The 18,953-nt window shown below is 47.0% G+C and overlaps 1 protein-coding gene across 5 annotated transcripts in view; it reads right to left on the minus strand.

The window, feature by feature from the left end:
- TULP4 (TUB like protein 4) overlaps positions 1-18,953 on the minus strand; it is a 205,876-nt gene that overhangs the window by 11,575 nt on the left and 175,348 nt on the right. For all 5 annotated transcript variants that reach the window (XM_037126219.2, XM_053668691.1, XM_037126218.2 and 2 more), the window contains 5 exons: positions 15,831-16,055; positions 14,544-14,778; positions 8,186-8,330; positions 4,157-4,301; positions 3,061-3,154 (listed from right to left, as the gene is read on the minus strand). In XM_037126219.2, coding sequence (XP_036982114.2) covers positions 3,061-3,154; positions 4,157-4,301; positions 8,186-8,330; positions 14,544-14,778; positions 15,831-16,055 — 844 coding nt within the window. The remainder of the gene's footprint in view (positions 1-3,060; positions 3,155-4,156; positions 4,302-8,185; positions 8,331-14,543; positions 14,779-15,830; positions 16,056-18,953) is intronic.

Raw genomic sequence — 18,953 nt, forward strand, 5'->3', positions numbered from 1 at the left:
CGCAGGCCGAGCAGGGCTGGGGGACACTCTCCACCTCTCCCTGGGCATGCCCGGCACCCCCAGCCACAGTCTGGGTTCAGGGACACCAAATTCTCGGTCTAGCCCAGCCACTTGGCCAATGATTTGTCTGTTGAACCACACATTCAAAATATCAAAACACCTACAAATTCTTTCTTCTAATGAGCTAAGACATGACAGATATGTTTTTTAAAAAACCCTCATTTGTAAATCAGAAGGATCATCTAGTGAAAACAGTTGTGATAACCAGACTGCCAAGCTCAGGGCCATCTGGGGCCATCAAGGAGCTGATGGAGAGCAACTACAAGCTAAGGGGTGACATGGATCGGGCAGGAACACTGCCTTTATTCAGGACTGGATTCTTAATGCCTTCAATTTCAATTTCATAATCAGTATAGAGATTTATCAGAAACTTCCACATGATCCTTTAAACACTTAGATTCACTTAAATAACAGGGATATTTAAGAAAAAAAACCCCAGATTGCAACTACAATATTTATAGGAGACAAACTAAGTTAACAGATGATGAATGTGAATTTCAGTGTCACAGTAGGTTAAAATCAGGATGAGGTGTCTCAGTTTCTACGTTCAGTGCGCGTTCCTGTGAGCCGTGTAGCATCCTTCTCGTTGTTGCTGCCAGTTTGACTGCTCTGTTGAGCTAAGCCCAGTTCTCTCTCCAGAGCTGCTGCCCCTGAAGGCCAGCGGCCCATGGCCAGCACTCCCACTGCACAGCGGGCCTTCCTTTTTGAAGTCCTGTGTGAGGCTGGTGCTTGGGCTGGCGTGCGCTGAGACAGATGCCTCTCTGGACTAGTTAGTGGTCATCAGAAGTATTGCTCACGCGCTCTCTTCTATTGCCATAGAAGAGAGTGTGAATTTTGGTTTTAAAATTCTGGATGACTTCATATAGCTTAAGAGCTAATATTAAAATGCTATTCTTTGTCATTCACATTAACAAACAGATAAAATTTAAAAAATCTCAGGAGGACCCTGCCCAGTGCAGCTCAGCTGGTCAGAGCATCAGCCCTTAAACTGAAAGGCTGCGGGTTCGATTCCAGTCAGGGCACGTGCCTTAGTTGCAGGTTCAGCCCCTGGTTGGGGTGCATACAAGGTGGGGGTCAACTAATTGATGTTTCTCTCTCACATCAATGTTTCTGTATCTCCCTCCTTTCTCTCTAAAAAGCGATGAAAAAAATGTCCTCAGGTGAGGATAAAAAAAAAAATCTCAGGAGGAATTAAAAAAATAACATTGGTTGTTTCCAGGGTGAAAAAAGTAGGTGGCTGTAAGAACGAGAGAAATTTCACTGTTCTATTCTAAATCATTTGAGTTCATTCCATGTTTTTAAAATTAATAAATACAATGGATTAAAAATGAAAAAATTACATGGTTAATTATTTTAATTGCAGGAAACAAATTATCCAGTATGTGAATAGCACTTACTTTTTAAATCCACTAGAGTGTCAAAGATTATTTAATAGGGTGCCATATGTAAAGACTTAATCTCCTTTCTTCAGTAGAATCAAGTGGAAGCTCTCAGCTTGACAAATGAACAGCCATAGCCCGAATGCTGCCTAAAGAGGTCAGCGATCCGGACGGGGACTCCACCGCAGCCCCACTGACAGCTCTGGTCTCGGGCACTCAGATTCCTCATGTGGGAGCAGCACGGGCCTCAGAAGCACCGACAAGCCCCCCCATCTGAAGGCCCTTGTTGATGTACTTGTGGATCTACCGAGCATCCAAGGAAAAGGGCAGAATGAAGAGACCCATCAAATCAGTCCTGACCTCCATTCCTTCCTTCAGCGTTTGCCAGGGCAGACGGCTCAAGTTCTCAGCGCACTGTTGTGGGTGACCGTGCCCCGTGTACCGCGATGGTAGAGTCACTGTACACATCAGGGGGGTGCTGCTGAGTGACTGAGGAGCAGCCCTTGAGTTCATCAGAGAGTCTGCAGGTGTTTGAAAATATTCTAAGAGTTGTCTGCATTATGTACAGGGACAGTCTACTGTTATGTCCTGGGTCAGTTTTATGTTTTACTTTTATTCTCCTTTTCTGTTAGCTGAGAAACCTCAAAACAGAGGATCCAAATGCAGCACTAACAAGTCCTGAAGAGGAAGATGCAGCCATGGGTCTTTTTAACATCTGATCTGCAAGAATAATTTATTTTAAAGGATCGAAGAGTGTCTGAAACAACTCTTAGAGGCAGATTCAGAATTTTTTAAAAAATCATTTCTAGTAGGTTACACAGTGCATTCCAGACAGGGCCACCAGCCACAGGCAGACCTTGCCTGGCTAAGCTGGCTTTCCAGGGACATGTGTGCATATTAAATTATCAGGGAGTCTAGCAAGGTGGGGGCACAACACAGCTCCTGGGCCCACAGGATGTGCCCGTCAGGAGGAAGATGCATTGAAAAGGGCCTCCTGCCATTCCACACCGCCCTGTCTCCAAGCGACCACGACCAGTTGGTGCTGCTCGCGTCCCAGCCACCCGGAGCGTGGATGGGAACTCAGACCCTGGGTTCCAGCCTGGCTTCAGACCCCCTTGCTTCTGTCTTCCTCACTGGCCCACACTTTCATGGACAGGACACTTATTTGGAACTTAGAAATGACATCTATAAAGATTTACCACTAAGCCATGCTCACAGTCAGCCAGGATCTTCTTATAGTCTAATGCTTTCATCAGGAATTTCTTTTAACTCAAGAACCTAAGGACACTGGTACCAAAATCTGCTGACAGTGAAAGGCCAGAAACCTCCAAGAACTTTGATAGAGATTTTGGCTATTTCTGTCATTTTTTTATAAGTTGGGGATGATATTTTTTAAAAAATGAAAGTACCACTGGCAAAAAAAAAAACAAAACAACTTGAGTGATCATTTTACTTTTTGCTGAAGTCACAGCGGCTACAGTCAAAGTTTGGAGGAAAGATGCATGCTAATTTTTTATGTCAATGAGCTCATTTTCTACTTTAGGCCCTCAAAGGTTGAAACTGTTTTTCTCAGTCTGAGTTCCAACTGGGACAGCAGACAAAGAACTGGATGTGATCTCACCTGCACCAAGGTTGGTCGGCAGGAAAGGAGCCAAGCCCACGATCTTAAATTTGGTTCCCCAGATATTAGACGTAACCTGAGCAAGATAGTTGTGCTGTGGGAGGAAAAAAGGAAAGAAACATCACTATTTCCATATTTCCTATTCAGTAAACACTCATTGCTTACAAAGCCACAGGTGTTCACAGGTGGAAATGCACCCCCTACTTCATTCCGTCTCCCTGAACACCAGAAGCAAACTGTAGCATGTCAGGCACCGGCATTTCAATGGAGGCTCACCAAGCTGTGCTTCTCAGTCTGGGAGTGCGAAGCAGACGTGTCTCAGTGTGTCTGCGTGTGTGTCAGTTCAAAAGGCCATAATGTGTTTGGGCTCCTTTACCTCCGCCTCTCCGTTCCCATAATCACTGGACTGGAGAGGGAATCTGGCTCTGAGTTCATTTTTATCCTTGATGTTTCTCCTGGAAACATCAGCTACATTGACACCACCCTGTCAAACAGACACCACTTGTCTGTTTTCTCAGTCAATGAAGTCAAAAGAATTTAAACAGCTGTCACTGTGCCCAGCCATGCCTGCACGTGTGTGTGCAAGAGCAATCAGGGAGCTGAATACAACACAGCTCCTCCCCAAAGCCCCTGTGCCCTAATGGCGAAGATAAGGCGGGTAATTGCTTGCATACAAGGAAGTCACTGAGAAACAGGAGGCTTTGGAGTCCCTGTGGCTGAGCCGGGGAAAGAAGCCTTCCCTGAGGAGGAGGTGAAGTTAGGACTGGAAGCGCGGAGGCTTCCAGTGACTCAGGCAGAGCAAAGGCACAAAGCCAGAAAGAGGCAGGGGTGGCTCTGCCACGTGGCGGTGAGAGGCGAGACGTCCGAGACTGCAAGCATGTCCGTGGGGTGTGGAGCAGAGGCAGCGGGCCTGACTGGAGGCAGGGGTGGTGAGGAGGACAAGTAGGCTCAAGTTATCTGCACCAGTGTCTGGAGCCTCGGGGACAGGCACAGAGGCGGGTAGCAAGGGTCCGGCCACCCACAAGCACGCACTGGGGAGGGGAAGAAGCACGGTGGCGCATCAGTGTGCATGTACAACCCAGAACCCAGACGCTACCTGAGTGATGTCCTCGAAGGGAAACTCTCTTCGTGTCAGGCTCGGTGAGCTCACAGAGGGCTTCCGAATGGGCAACCGTGGGGACCTGGACATCTCCTGAGCAGCCCGGGACAGCTTGGGAGACTTCCGAGCCTCGATGTTGATCCTGCGGAGACGAGGCAGGAGGGTCAGGCACCCAAAGCAGGGAAGGCACTCCTGGCACACCCTTCATCTGCCAGTCACCACACATGGGTGTCACATTCTTAGGAGCCAGGCCCCTCAATCTAACCAAGTCCCTCCTGCCTGTTTCTGCTAAATGAACAGGAAAAAAGGAGGACAGAATTGTATACAGAATAACACTTTTAAAATACATACAGTGAGATCAGATCAAGTGATTCATTTGTATGGAACCTCAGAGAATTAACTCTCTTTCACTTTTTACTGACTTGTAATAAGGAAATGGCAGGTGAGAAGAGTCATTTCTAACCTTATGGCCACAATGATTTTATAAGAGAGTGTTATAAAAATGAATACAGTAAGGCTGATGACATTCTACGAAAGAAAAGTATTAAGCCTCACATATACTGTTGGGCCTGACAAGACACCTCGCAGGCCAATGGGAGAGGAGGCCAGGGGACTGAGCTGGTTAAAGCTCTGTGTGAGGAGAGTAAACCGCCTGCTGCATGTGGGGGATTCAATGCAGGGAAGGACAGAAGGAAGGAGGACTAATTATGGGGACAGCAACATCCAGAAACCTCAAAAGGGTATAAGCGGTGAAGAATTTAGTTGCTTAATGTGTTATATATCCTCACTGCTTAAGTACTGATAATAGGAAAAGGTGAAACACTACAGAGTGTAGGAACATTCACAATTTTATTTGCAATTTTAACAAACTTAGAACAAACATGAAAAAGTAAATTAATTAGATCACTGTAGCAACTGGATAGCTATATGGGAATGAATGAACATTTACCTCTAACTCCCATTATACACAAACATTAACGTGAGATCTAAGTATGAGAGCTGAAACTATAAAGCTTCTAGAATGCCTCATGACCTCACAGTAGACATAGATTTCGTAAATAAGGCACAAAAAGCACTACCCATAACAGAAGAAATTCATATGTTTTAGACTAAATGGCAGTATATGCCTGACAAAGAAGTCACAGCTAGAATAAAGAACCTTACAACTCAATACAGGCAAAACTACTCTATAAAAAATGAGCCAAAGACTCCAACAGACACTTCACAAAAGAAGATGCCCAAATGGCCAATAAAGATATAAAAAGCTTCTTGGAATCACCAATCACTGGAGATATTAGGGTTAAACCACAACGAGACATCACTGTACACCCATTAGAACGGGTAACACTACTTTTTAGAAGTGACCACTACAGGGCAGTGTGACAGCAGCTGGCATTCTCACGCACTGCTAGTGGGATCCACAAGCACTTGGCACAAGCACTGTTGCACAGACACTTGGGAGCACTGTTTGGCAGTTCCCACTGAAGGTAAGTATGCACCCACCCCATGCCTTCCGGCTTCCCCTTCTAAGTACATGTCCAAGATGAACGTGTGCACATGCCCACAAAAAGACGTGTATAAGGAAGGTCACAATGGTTTCATTCACCACAACCCAAAACTGAAAACCACCGAATATCCATGAATTGGAAATAACATAAACAAACTGTAGTATATTCACTACGGCGGAATTTTATAGCACAAAAAAGAGAAAATTACTGATAGACACAACAGCATGAGTAAACCTCAAAAATCATTATACTGAGAAAAAAAGAGTACATATTGTTTGGCTCCATTTATGTGAAAATCAAGAGGAAGCCAAACTAATCTATGATGACAGAAGTTAGAACAGTGATTAATCTAGAGAGCAGGTATCAGGAGTTCTGGCCAAGATGGAGGTGTAGGTAGATACACTTCACTTCTTCACAAAACCAAAAGAAGGAAAACAACCAATTTAAAAACAAAAAATAACCAGAATTTCCAGAAAACTGAACTGTATGGAAGTCTGACAACCAAGAAGTTAAAGACGAAACATTCAACTAGACTGCCTAGACTGCGCCACAACACAGCGATGTGGGTTGCCCCGCCTCTTACAACATAACAGGTGCGCCAAGCAATGAAATATGCCCTCAATGAAAGAACAGATCAAAACTCCAGAAAAAGAACTAAGTGATGAGGAGAAAGACAACCTATCAGATGCAGGGTTCAAAACATTGGTAATCAGGATGCTCACAGAATTGGTTGAGTGTGGTCACAAAATAAAGGAAGAAACGAAGGCTATACAAAGTGAACTATAGAAAAATATACAAGGAACGAACAGTGAAGACAAGGAAACTGGGACCCAAATCATTGATTTGGACCAGAAGGGAGAAATAAACATCCAACCAGAACAGAATAAAGAAAAAAGAATTCAAAAAATGAAGAGAGGCTGAGCAACCTATGAGACAATTTTAAATGTTCCAACATCTGAATCACAGAGCTGCTAGAAGAAGAGGAAGAGCAAGAAACTGAAAATTTATTGGAACATCATAATTAAGTTACCCAAGACTGAATATAGGAGAGAATTTTAAAAGCAGCAAGAGAAAAGGAAAGAGTTGCCTGCAAAGGAGTTCCCATAGGACTGTCAGCTGATTTCTCAAAAGAAACCTTGCAGGCAAGAAGGGGCTGGAAAGAAATATTTAAAGTCATGAAAGGCAAGGACCTACATCCAAGATGACTCTCTCCAGCAAAGCCTTCATTTAGAATGGGAGGGCAGATAAAGTGATACCCAGATAAGGTCAAGATAGTCATTACCAAGCCCTTATTATATGAAATATTAAAGGGACTTATCTAAGATACAGAAGACAATAAAAAACTATGAACAGTAAAATGACAACAAACTCACAACTATCAACAACTGAACCTAAAAACAAAAAAACAACTAAGCAACTAAAACAAGTATGGAATCACAGAAATGGAGATCACATGGAGGGTTATCACTAGGGAGGGGGAGGGGGGAATGAAGGAAAAAGGTACAGGGAATAACAAGCATAATTGGTAGGCACAAAACAGACAGGGGGAAGTTAAGAATAGTACAAAAAACGAAAAGCCAAAGAACTTATATGTATGGCCCAGGGACATGAACTAAGGTGGGGGGGGGGTGGGAAATGGTGGAGGAAGGGGGAGTGCAGGGCAGAGGGGAATAAGGGGGAGAAAAAATGGGACAACTGTAATAGCATAATCAATCAAATATACTTAAAAAATAGGGACCAGGTACCAGGTGGGAGGAGCACAGGAACTGTCTGGGATGATAGAATGTTGATTTCAACTGGATGGTGAATACACTGCCTTACCGAATGAGTTATGCATTTATAATCTGGACAGCTAGGTACCTGTATGCCAGCTGTACTTTTGCCTTGCACAGCATCACAGAATTTAGAGCTAGAAGGGGTCTTAGTGAAGATCTGGTCTACCATGGGCTTCTACAGACAAGGACACTGGTCTGCTTCAGGCTTTGTCCATTCACACAGCCCATGGGGGCGCGGAGCCAGGATGATGAGAAAGGCAATGCTTCTCCTCTGTGACACCACAGCCCTTCAAGCTCTTCACCATTCTTTAAAATAAACCTTTAGGGGGGCCTGAAGTTTTCTTTGGTTTACTATTTTTTTGCCCAATTACAGCATTAATTGGCATTGAATTTGGTGTCCTCTCCAACACATTACTTATACCGTTAAAACCTTTTTCTAATTTTTCTCAAACTGGATGAAAAAATAAGTAAGCCAGGGAGCTCTGGCCACTCCATGCCACCCACCATCAGAGCTGACCCTAGGGAAGTCCTGGGGTTTAGCAAACTTCCTACTGGGTGTCTTTTCCTGTCCCGAGAACTGAGAAAGGAGTCATAACCCCTGCAGGCCGACCTTCCAGATGAAAGGCATGGATGAGGTCTCGTGTTCTCCTGGTGTCGGTTTCAAGAGGATTCTGCTGCACACACAACACAGGTACACCTCCAGGGACACAAAAAAGAGGCAATACCCCGAGAAGCAAGATTACCGTGGGAGTTTGGGTGACTTGCTTGCTTGGGAGATTTTGGGAGATTTCTTGGCAGCCCAGTCATCGCTCAGTTCAATATCGCTGGAGTCCGAGCAGTTGCAGCTGTCGACCACGGTAGACATCAGGCTGTTCCCATAGAGTTCATCTGGTAAGACACCAACCAGCAAGTTTAAGGGAAGTGACATTAGACCCTAACAATGACCATTACTAGAAACTACATGGCAGAATGACTCTACAGGCCATCATTTCAAGTCTAGAAAGTGAAATAGAAAGGGGTAAAGCATTGTTTTCCTTTGACATTTTTATGCTATTATTACATTCTCTAGGCAAAAGTAGGCAATTAGTTCTACACTTATCAAAATGGGCATGGTATTTTAATGCCCTGAAATGTACAAAATAGGCACTTTACTGTGCCAACAGCTGAAACCAAAACAGCTTCACAGTCATCTTCATGACACACCCAGCGTCACAGGCTTGCGGGCCACCCAGAACCCAAGCGAGGGCTTACTGAATCACTGACTGCTCAAAGGATGTGCTTCTGAGCTGGGACCTGGGAAGGCCGTTGCTGGCTCTGGGCCTGCTCTAGACCAGAGACCTGCCAGAACCACTTACGTCTGTCTTGCAGTACAGTCTGCTGAGTTGCCCCATCATGGGCCTGCTGTCCCACGATGGAGCTGCCTGTAGTAGCTAAAGGGAAGTTCTGCGTGGTAGGACTCCCAGGGCAGCCTGGGTTCTGCTGAGAGTGCCTGTATAGGAGATGCTCAAGCCAACTCTGTGAACTGGACATCAGACAGAGGATGAGGGGCCCCACAGCAGAAGGCAATATACACGAAAGTGGAGCCATCACAAAGCTGCTAAGCAGGTGAGGTTCATGCCTGACAGCCTCTTCGAAATCCCTTCTCCTTTGCTCCCTTCCTTCCTCACACCCACTCACATCTCTTCACCACCCAAATCCCTGCTCCGTCCTGCCCCCAGGTCTGCCCTCACTGAGAGCACCTCATTCTTCAAAAATCACTGTTTTGCTGACTAATGCCTCATTCCCTCAAGGCTCCAAGAACCTTACGCACGCAATAAAAAAAGACAAATCATTAGATCACAGTGAAATAATTTATAGGGGACTGAGTTTACTGGTCAAAAGGTCTGATTGCATTTGAAAGGATGAGTTTGTTAATCCAAACTGATCTCTACATTTCTGAACACAGGGAGGTGACATCTGTGCACAGGGGCCTCTCTGAGGCCACTGGAGGCAGGGCAGAGCAGCCTGGCACGAGGCGTGGGAGAGGCTGGCTGAAGCCCAGTCAGTGGGGGGGTACCACAGCAGCCTTGTTAAACCATTCACTGACTCAGAACACACAAGTCTTGGCTCCAGCAAGTGACAGTGGTGTGCCTCTGAGTTTGTTCAGATAAAAGGCTGCATTCACATGCCCTGAGCAGTGCTTACATTAGTTAATTTAGGAATCACTGGATCCAAGGAAGCTTGGCTACAATTCAAACATATGATAAGGCCACAGAATACTTCCATATGTCCGAAAGCACAGAGACAGTTTACTGACTTGAGGACATTAAGTAGGGCATCGTCCACTTGCACTCTGACCTTTTTGCTAATGCCACAAATGCTATATGCCATACCACTGCTGTTTTTCCATTACTCATGCTGTAGACTCTTCGGGCTGCTATCATGTATTGGATAACTTATAAACAACAAAACTTATCTCACACAGTTCTGGAGGCTGGAAGTCTGAGATTAGGACACCAGCGAGGTCGGATTCTAGTCGCGGCCCTCTCTGGGTTGCAGACTGCTGACTTCTTGCTGTGTCCTCACACAGCAGAAGAGGCTGCCATCTTTGTGAAGCCACTTTTGTAAGGCACTAGTGTCATGATCTAGTAACCGACCTCTGCATACGGTCACATTGGGCATTGGAATTTCCATATATGAACGAGAATGGGGGGAGGACAAAAGCACTCACCACTAATTTCTGGTCTGTCTCTCCAACTAGTGTGTGAACTCTCCCTCCAGGGGAAGGAGCTGCTTGTCTTGCCTTCCGCTGTGACCACAGAGATGAAAACAACTCCAGGGACTCGATAAGTACTTCCCGACAGAAAAGTGCCATCTGCGCCCTGCTGCCTGGCTGCATCCCGCACCACCTACAGAATTCTGGGGGAGCGGGGTGGGCGCTGGTGACTGCTACTGCTCCCAGGGGTCCCCACGAGCAGGTGAGGCTGGGGACCACTCGTCTAGGATCCCGGTGAGGACCTCCCCACAGAATGGACTTACAGCAGGTACATGAGGAAAGACAGTTGCTCTCTGCATACGGGCCCTGAGCCCTGCTTGTCTGCCACCTGTCACCAACACGGTCAGAAATTCGGTGTGCTGCAGCAGGGCCACAGGCTGGGAGGCCAGGTCTGGCACCCAAATGTACCTCTTGGTTCTACAGACGCAATGCCATCAACTTATTATGGCAATTCTGGAACAAACGTCCAAGTTGGACAAAAATGTAAGTTGGCACTGCTGTTTGAGAACCCAAGTTTGCATTACACTGTGTGGGGCTTCACACCCCAATTTTGCCAATTTTCAAGAATATGCATCTTTCATTTGGGTTGGATTGAAGGCTTTCCTAAATATGTGACCTGAATCAGATCTATTATTAGAATTTTTAAAAAGTCTTTAAACACAGTGTTAACTACTTTGAAATGCTTGAAGTTCTGTCCCGTAACAAAACATGACACGCTGGGTGGCCTAAACAATGGTGTGGGAGGCTGGTGCCCGAGAGCCAGGCGCCGGCACGGTCAGGTCCTGGGGAGGGCTCTCCCCGCTTGCACACAGCAGCCTGCACACTGTGCTTCCACGTGTTCTTCCTCAGTGTGCAGCTGCGTACAGAGATTTCTCCTTTTCTTGCAAGGCCACCAATCCTACTGCATGGGGACCCCATGCTTATTACGGCTTTGTTTAATCTGAATTACCCCCCTAAAAGCCGTAACTCCAAAAATAACCACATTGAGGGTCAGAACTTCAACATATGAAACTGGGAGGACACAATTCTGTTCACAGCATATGCCCCTACTTCCCTCTCAAATTCAACACTTCTAACAGCCTTCCTTCATCTCCTCCTATGTGGATAGATGAGAATTTTCCAAATCTTCAAGTTCTAGTTCCTTTTCTTAACAATTCCTTCTTCAATATGTCTCTTTCCTTTCTCATTTTACTATAAGCAGCCAGGAGGAACCAAGCTACTCTTTCAGAACTACTTAGAAATCTCCTCAGTTAAAAACCAAGTTTCACTGGCGTGTAAGTTTTACTTTCTGCAAAACCCCAGAACATGGCTCAGTCACGTTCTCTGCTACTGGGATTGTCCCTTTCCTCCAGTCTCCAGTAACGAGTTTCTCCTTTCTGTCTCGGACTTCACCAGAAGCTTCCCTAGCACCAATATTCCAGCATGTACCAGAAAACCCTTCATTCCAGCCTCCTTTACCCACGACCCAGCTCCAAAGCTGCTATCACATTTTCGGGTATTTGCTACAGTAGCACCCTACTTCTGAATACGAAAATCTAACAGTTGGGGTTCCCAGAGAAACAGAACCAATAGGAGATAAATACTACACCCATATACACAGACACACAGACACACAGACAGCGAGAGAATGTGGAAATGGCTCACGAGATGATGGAGGCTGAGCAGGGGCCAGCAAGGCGGGGCTCCAGGCTCACAAACATACATCTCGCTGCTCTGAGCTCACACGGCCTTTCTGTGATGTGTGCGTGTGGAGAGAGGGGGATCTCTCCGGCTTCCTTTTCTTGTAAGGCCACCAACCCTACTGGATGAGTGCCCCACCCTTATAACCTCCTTTAACCTTAATTACCCCCTAAAAATCCTATCTCCAAATATAGTCACACTGGGTTAGGGATTCAACCTGTGATTCTGGGGTGAGGTGTGGGAAGGTGGGATGGAGCATAGTTGAGTCCATGGCAAGCTCTGATGAAAGATTCCTTTTGAAAATTTGTGGATTTTGCCAAAAAAATTTATTGGGTCTCAGGTTACCTATTATAAAAATACACACTAGTGGTTTTGAGGAACACAATTGTTAAGTTGCTTGGAGGATACTGACAACAGTGGAACTCAAACACACTAGAGCACATGTCACCTGGGCACCCACTGAGTCACAGACTGCTAGGCCCCACCCCAGCCCTGCTGAATGGAGGGACACAGGAGCAGGCCTAGAGCATCCCAGGTGATCTGCAGGGAGGTGGGGGAATAAGACGTAGAAGCCTGACTTCATGGGCTTCTCCCGATGAGAAATTCCTGGCTTCTGAGCGTCTGGAATCTTATCCTCCCCTGAACCAGTTTCCATATACCATTCAGTTGGCAATTAGTCATATTCTGCCTTGTGACATGTCTTCTATTTTTGTCCTGAGGTATTTAAATCTTGACTTTTTAAATTAAATTTCCTAAGTGTTAAGCTGTCCTATCACCCAGAGGGGATTATAACTGCTTGAGAGCAGACACCTGGCATTTCTTCATGACAGACTCAAGGACCCTGTACAAACCAGCACTGAATACGTATTGTTGATTTACTCTGCTTTACACCATTTCCACTCATTTACCTACAAAAATAAAACACCTCCCCCCAAGGACTGTGAGCAATCAAGGCAGCATGAGTTTGCAGTGAGCTGAGAGAGGGGACACTGAGGAGGTGGTTATGGGGCGGTGGCCAGGCCAGGCCCCCGCCCTGGCTTCAGTGCCCTCCAGCCACACCTGCCTGCCTCTCCTGCCCTGTTTTTAGTGGGACATTTGCCCCCATGGGGACCAAAGCACGCTCTTCACATTGGTTTCCTTCAACACTTGATGTGAGAGGTTTCAGGAAATGGTGTACATGGGAGGGACCTCCGGGACAATGACACTGGATGAGAAGATGAGATGCACACTGGGCTTCATTACCTTTCTCACACCCTTTCCCTCCTTTGGCCACTCCCAACCATCAACCCTCCTTCAGTTGCCTCTAATCATCAGTGACTCCCCCCATCCCCCGTCCCCCCAAACCATGCTTTCCTTCTGATTTCACAACCACTGCCCTCCTGGGGTTCTCACTTTGCTTCCTTCCTTCTGACTCTCCTCTCCCCGCTTCTCCACCTGCCTCCCTACCAGCCCTCATTTCTTCTACTCAGCCTCCCTGTTCTTGGTGCAAGTTCATCACATGACTCAATTTGAAAAATCCAATTAAATACTGGAGTGGGCAAGTGAGGCCACGGCACTGCAACACTAGGATAACTCTGCTCATAACACACGTCACGGTGCTTTCAGAGACAAAATGAGGGGCCCGGGCCAGTCTACTGGGAAGGAGAATGAATGGGAGTTGAGGTGTGGGAAGGACCAGTATGAAACTAATGCAAACAGACCTAATTTACCTCATGTTATTTCAAGGTCAGGCCCTTGCCAGGCACTGGGTTCAGAGAGATGACTCGGTTTCCTCCCTCCAGGACCTCAGGATTTGGGGGCAGATAGAGCCCCAGAAAAACTATTGTGTGCTTCCCAGGATCCCAGCAGCTCAGTTGGCAGGTGACAGGCACAGAAGACAATGCCATTCAGCCTGCTGCTGGGGCTGGGCAAAATTTTACAGGGGGAAGCGAAATGTCTGAACTGGCAGGTACTGATGACGGGCACTCAGGCCTCAACAATCACTGGCTGAGTGATTGTTGAGGACACTGGGTGGGCACAGTCGGAACAAACGAAAAGGACAAGGTCCTTCCCTCTGGAGGTGCACAAAGCAGAGCTGCAGAGACGTGTGCAGTGAGCACCTTCAGGACACCTGAGTGATGATGCTCAGGCAGAGGAGAGGATTCTAGAAGGAAGGACTTATTCATCATGCAAGATCTTTACAAATGAGTAAGGAATTTTCCTTGGTAATCAGCTAAAAAGCAGTCCACAGTCTGAGGGATAGAAGCAGGACTGTAGCAGGAGGCTGAGGAGTGAGCTGCAGGTCTGGGAGTTTCGACTCTGTCATTCACTGGGAGTGGGGGACAGAGACCGCCCTCTGTTATGTGCAGGTCCTCTCCACAGCACACCCAGGCCCTCACTGAGCACTACCCCCTAGAAGAGGAAGCTGTCATTCTGAAGCTCTGTGCCAGCTTCCCCTTCACAGACAGCCCCCACCATAGCAAACCTCCTGAAATACTGTTAAAAGCCCCATTGAAAAGTATGTTTTGAGAACTGTTAACCTCAACAGGATTTTAGAAACGGAGTATCTCCGAAGATGTTCCATGCTTGCCCACATGGGCTCACTTTCCAAAACTGGGCATTCTTGTGTCATGGGTTATCAGGAACCACACCTGACAACTAGGTCGTCAGGGGGTGAGGGAGCCCACCTGATTTGCTATCCGTCCGGGGGTCCATGATGACAAACTCTGGCCGCAGCTTGCTGATGCGCCGCCCCTTGAGGATGGGCACAAGCCCACCCAGGTACTCCAGGTAGAGGGTGTAGCATGGGCCGCCCACCTCTGGGTCGTCCTCCGTGCGCTTCATGGTGCAGTGCAGACGCTCGTTGCCAGCTGAAGGGTAGCTGACAAAGTCTCGCATGTTGTTGGGGTCTGGAATGGGGGGCTGGAAGCAGAACATGATAGAGAAGAGAGAGCGTGGGCTCACTGCTTACTCTAACAGAGCACTGCCTGGTAGCCCGACTAGGGGTGGTTAACTATGGGCATTAAATAGTAATTTGTAACCCTGGATGGACGTCAGAATAACGTGGGAGTTCTAAAAAAAAAAACACCTGAGCCAAGATCCCAACTGAGACAATGAAACTGGAATCTCTAGGGGCTGGGCCTTGGCATGTATCTGTTCTAAAAACTCCCCGGGAATTCTAATGTGCAGCCAGGTTGAGAATTACTGGCACAGAAGCAAGATTGCAAAGGAACTTGAAAGAAAAAAAATCACAAAGAGATTCTAAATCTCTGATGTTCCAGGGAAAAAGTAATCAACAAGTCAATCTAATACCTAGAAGCAGAGACGGAACACAAAGAAAAGAATGCAGAACAGAACCTAAGGTTAAAGGGAAACCCACACCTGCACAGCCCCTGGCAGGCACATACCACACACTATCACACGAACAGAGCGGTTTTCAAGTTACGATCAGTATGCAGAGGACTGACAGCAAGTGCTGGGTGGGGGCTGCTCCTCCTCAGCACAGTGGTGAGGCTGGCGGGCCCTAAACATGGACCTGGGGTTCAATCCTGCCCATTCCCCTACGTAGTCATGGAGAAAGTTACTCAACTTCTAGAAACATGCTTCTTGTTTTTTCAAGTGGGAACAGCAGCAGCATCTGCCAGGAATTCAGGACTGAATAAGACAAACTGATCATCAGGACGACACAGCACTTGGGCGCAGAGGCTGCCTTTGCCATGACACAGCCAATGCCCATCTCATGAGGAGAGTCCCTTGTGGACACAGTGAAGATGGTGCACATGTGGAAGGATGTGATGGAACTCTGCACGGCCACACACACCTTCTCCGCTCAGACACTCTTGTCAAGGGGAGATAATGTCTGTGCTCCTGCTCTGGGAATTATCAGCCACCTTCCCTGTCTTTGTCCTTCTTTCTGCAAGGGTGGAGAGGAGGAGAAGGAGTGGGAGGGGGAGGGGGGAGGGAGAAGGCCCTACCTTGATGGTGGGGATGAAGGCAGTGGAGAGGTAGGAGCAGAGGCGGGGGGGCAGAGCCAACTTGCTGACGTCTTTGTCTTCTCGCAGGGCACTGGCAATGGCCTGCTGGCACAACAGCTGCAGGCTGGACACCCGGTGCTCTACCCGTACCACGTACAGGGCCGGTCCTGATGCCATCAGCAGCCTGGAGTCCCGGTGGCCCCAACAGATGGAGATAATGGGGCGCTGCCAGAAAGTGAAGGGAGACCTCATGTAAGCTTTTGCTCTTAAAAGTAAAGAAAGATCATGTACGCTTGTCTCAAGCAAAATAAAGTGACCTAGTAGTTTTTGAGATACTGGCTTTAGTAAGTACAAGAAAGAATGCTTAATACTGTACTATGAAAATTCATTACTTTCACTGAACAGTGGTTAGATTCTAAGTACAGAGTATTGGAATAGTTTTATGAGGTCCTTTTACATATATTATCTCATTGAAGTTGGTGCCACAAATGTAACATAGCTCTGTGTAACAACATTTCTACCAGAAGGTGCAATCGGCTTGGGGCTCAGTAATCCATACTCCTTACTAAAACTGTGATTATCTGGATCTCCAAATCACTGGTGGTGGTTCCCATGGCTTGGGCTGGTGGTGAGGAGGTGAACCAGATGGCCCTTCTCTTTTGTTCTGATAGGGAGCATTTTAGGGTCAAATCAACACTGGATTTGGGGCCGAAGCTGCAGGACCTGGGGGCTATTACATAATCCCTGCAAGTCTACTTTCTCATGAGTCAGTGGGAGCTGTGAACATTAAAGGAGACAAAAGATGACAAGTGCCCCTGGCATCTAACCCACACATGTCAAGTCCCTGCTACTCTTCGCTACTGCCAAGCTGATGGGACTGAGAGAAAGCGCAGAGCTACCTGGAGGGGGAAAGGGAGGGGAGCACAGTTCCAGTGACGGCCTCTCTGGGGGTCTGCGGCCATCACTTGCTCTGCAAAGTCAGGCTGACATACAAATGTACACGTAGAAATGGCTTGTACCAAAAAACTCAAAGCTCAGGGGAGCCATCCAAGTGAGATCAGCCTAGGAAGAAAGAAAGAAGTGAAGGGCTGTGATGGAGAGAATTTGTTCATTCTGATCCAGACAGATGGAGTTCTAATTTAATGAGGTCTTGAGGGGTTTCAAAAATCAGAAGTGGGGATACCAGATTTTTTATATGAACGACAGATAGGACCAGAATTTTCACAGCATTTTAGTGACAAACATCACGATAAAAGGAACACATGAAGATACTTGCTAAAATAGCCCCTGGGGTCAGCTAATCCCAGTTTTAACTTCAAAACAAACTGCTACGCTGAAGACAATCTGGTTCCCATTTGCCAGAGCGGGGCTGGGCAGTCACTGCATGGAACAGCCAAAGCCCCTGGAGAAAGACTCTGGAGCCTGGGGCTCAAGTCTGGGGGTTTCCAGAGTACTTCCAAGATGTGCCTCTGTACAAGAGAATCCAACACAGAGGGAAGATCCCACAGAGAGGCCTGTTCATTCAGAGCAAGACTACTCACTGCTGAAAATAGTGCAGACAACATATAAAAAATGCATAAAAATTTTCTTTGATATCATCAACCCCTATTAAGTGCAGATCAGGACAGAGGTTCTATTAGTACCAAAATCATGATTAATCTTAAAGACATATTAACTCTCCCAATCCCAACCCTGTGCCTCCTAAGATATTTGCAACCTAGAGCTCAAGTTAACGAAGAACAGTTTTCAACTAGCACAACCTCCTGGATGGGAACTGGCTACAAAAACACCAGACGCTTCCTCCTCCGACTTCCCATTACTTCCAGTCCCTCCACCTGCCATGCCAACGGTTACAGGGCAGGGACCACACATGTTCACCCTCAAGTTCCCGCCCTCCTGCTAGTTCTGCTTTCAGTAGTAACCATCTCTGTGATGTGATTACATGTTTTGGGAGGATCTTATATAAAACTGTCACTATGATAAGTATGTATCTCATATCTTTGTACAAAGGAACTTAAACCAGGTATATAGAACTTGAAACTGGATAAAAACCCTGTTACATTTATGTGTATTATCACTACCTATCATAACAAAAATAATGATTGTGTCTTAAAAACTTACTACGTTCCAACAGCACCTTCAGTTACATTAACGAGGACGCACATCATCTCTCTCCAGCCTTGCACCCCCCCGTGTGGGCGCCCTGACACAGGAGGACAGGCGGCCGGACAGCCGAGGCGCCTGCCTTCCACAGAAGAGCCGGCTCCTGCCCTTTCCCTCAGTGGACGCTCCTCTTCCTGCCCCTGCTGTCAGTGTGAGGACACAGCCTAGGAAACACGTGTGGTGTCCCACAAAATCTTCAACTGCCACAGACAAAGAAATGAGCCCAGATTCTCTTGTCAGCTCTCCTTAATCCTTTTGGTCAGGCTATTTTCCTCTGAAGCAAACCAAACCACATGTCTGTGAAAAATGCAAACAGACCAGAGGGGACAGAGGCTGCATAAACAGCAATGGATAAGGAAGGGAATGATTCGTTACGGCAGAAAGGACCCCACAGGTCACGGGGACCCACGAGTGGAGAGAAAGTAGCCAAGCAGCACTCACAGCTAAGCACTGGACAGCACGGGGCGCACGGAGAGGGTGAGGAAGGGCTGTGCCACCCCAGACTGGGCACGGCATCGAAGAGGACGATTCTTCACCAGGAGGAGTGAAAAGACTTGAAAGGATGGAGGGCCAGGGCCAGCAGAAAAGAGCTGAAATCCTTTAGCCTGGACAGGTGAATCCTGCAGGGCCTCAAAGGAGAAACTGTTACTTGCAGCACGGTCGCCAGGAAATGCTGACTCCTATGAGCAGGACAAGGATACCTAGTGAAGCGCTCTGGGGCACAGCATCCACTTCCTGCCCAAGCCAGTGACAGTTCATTCCAGCATGGGGCGAGAGGGCTGCTCCTCTACTTTAGTTTTTGGGCATGTCTTCCCTGTACAACAGTAAGGTATAAAGTAGATACTGGTGCCTTTGCTGTAATTAAGGCTGTGTTAGAAAAATAAGGAAGAATTCACACACAGTGCGAGCTTCCCCCCTTGTCTGAAGATTCTGATATTTCTTTGGTGTGCAGAAATTGAT

The sequence above is a fragment of the Artibeus jamaicensis genome, unplaced genomic scaffold (genome assembly GCF_021234435.1).
Source record: "Artibeus jamaicensis isolate MK-2021 breed Jamaican fruit bat unplaced genomic scaffold, CSHL_Jam_final contig_497, whole genome shotgun sequence".
Taxonomy (NCBI): domain Eukaryota; kingdom Metazoa; phylum Chordata; class Mammalia; order Chiroptera; family Phyllostomidae; genus Artibeus; species Artibeus jamaicensis.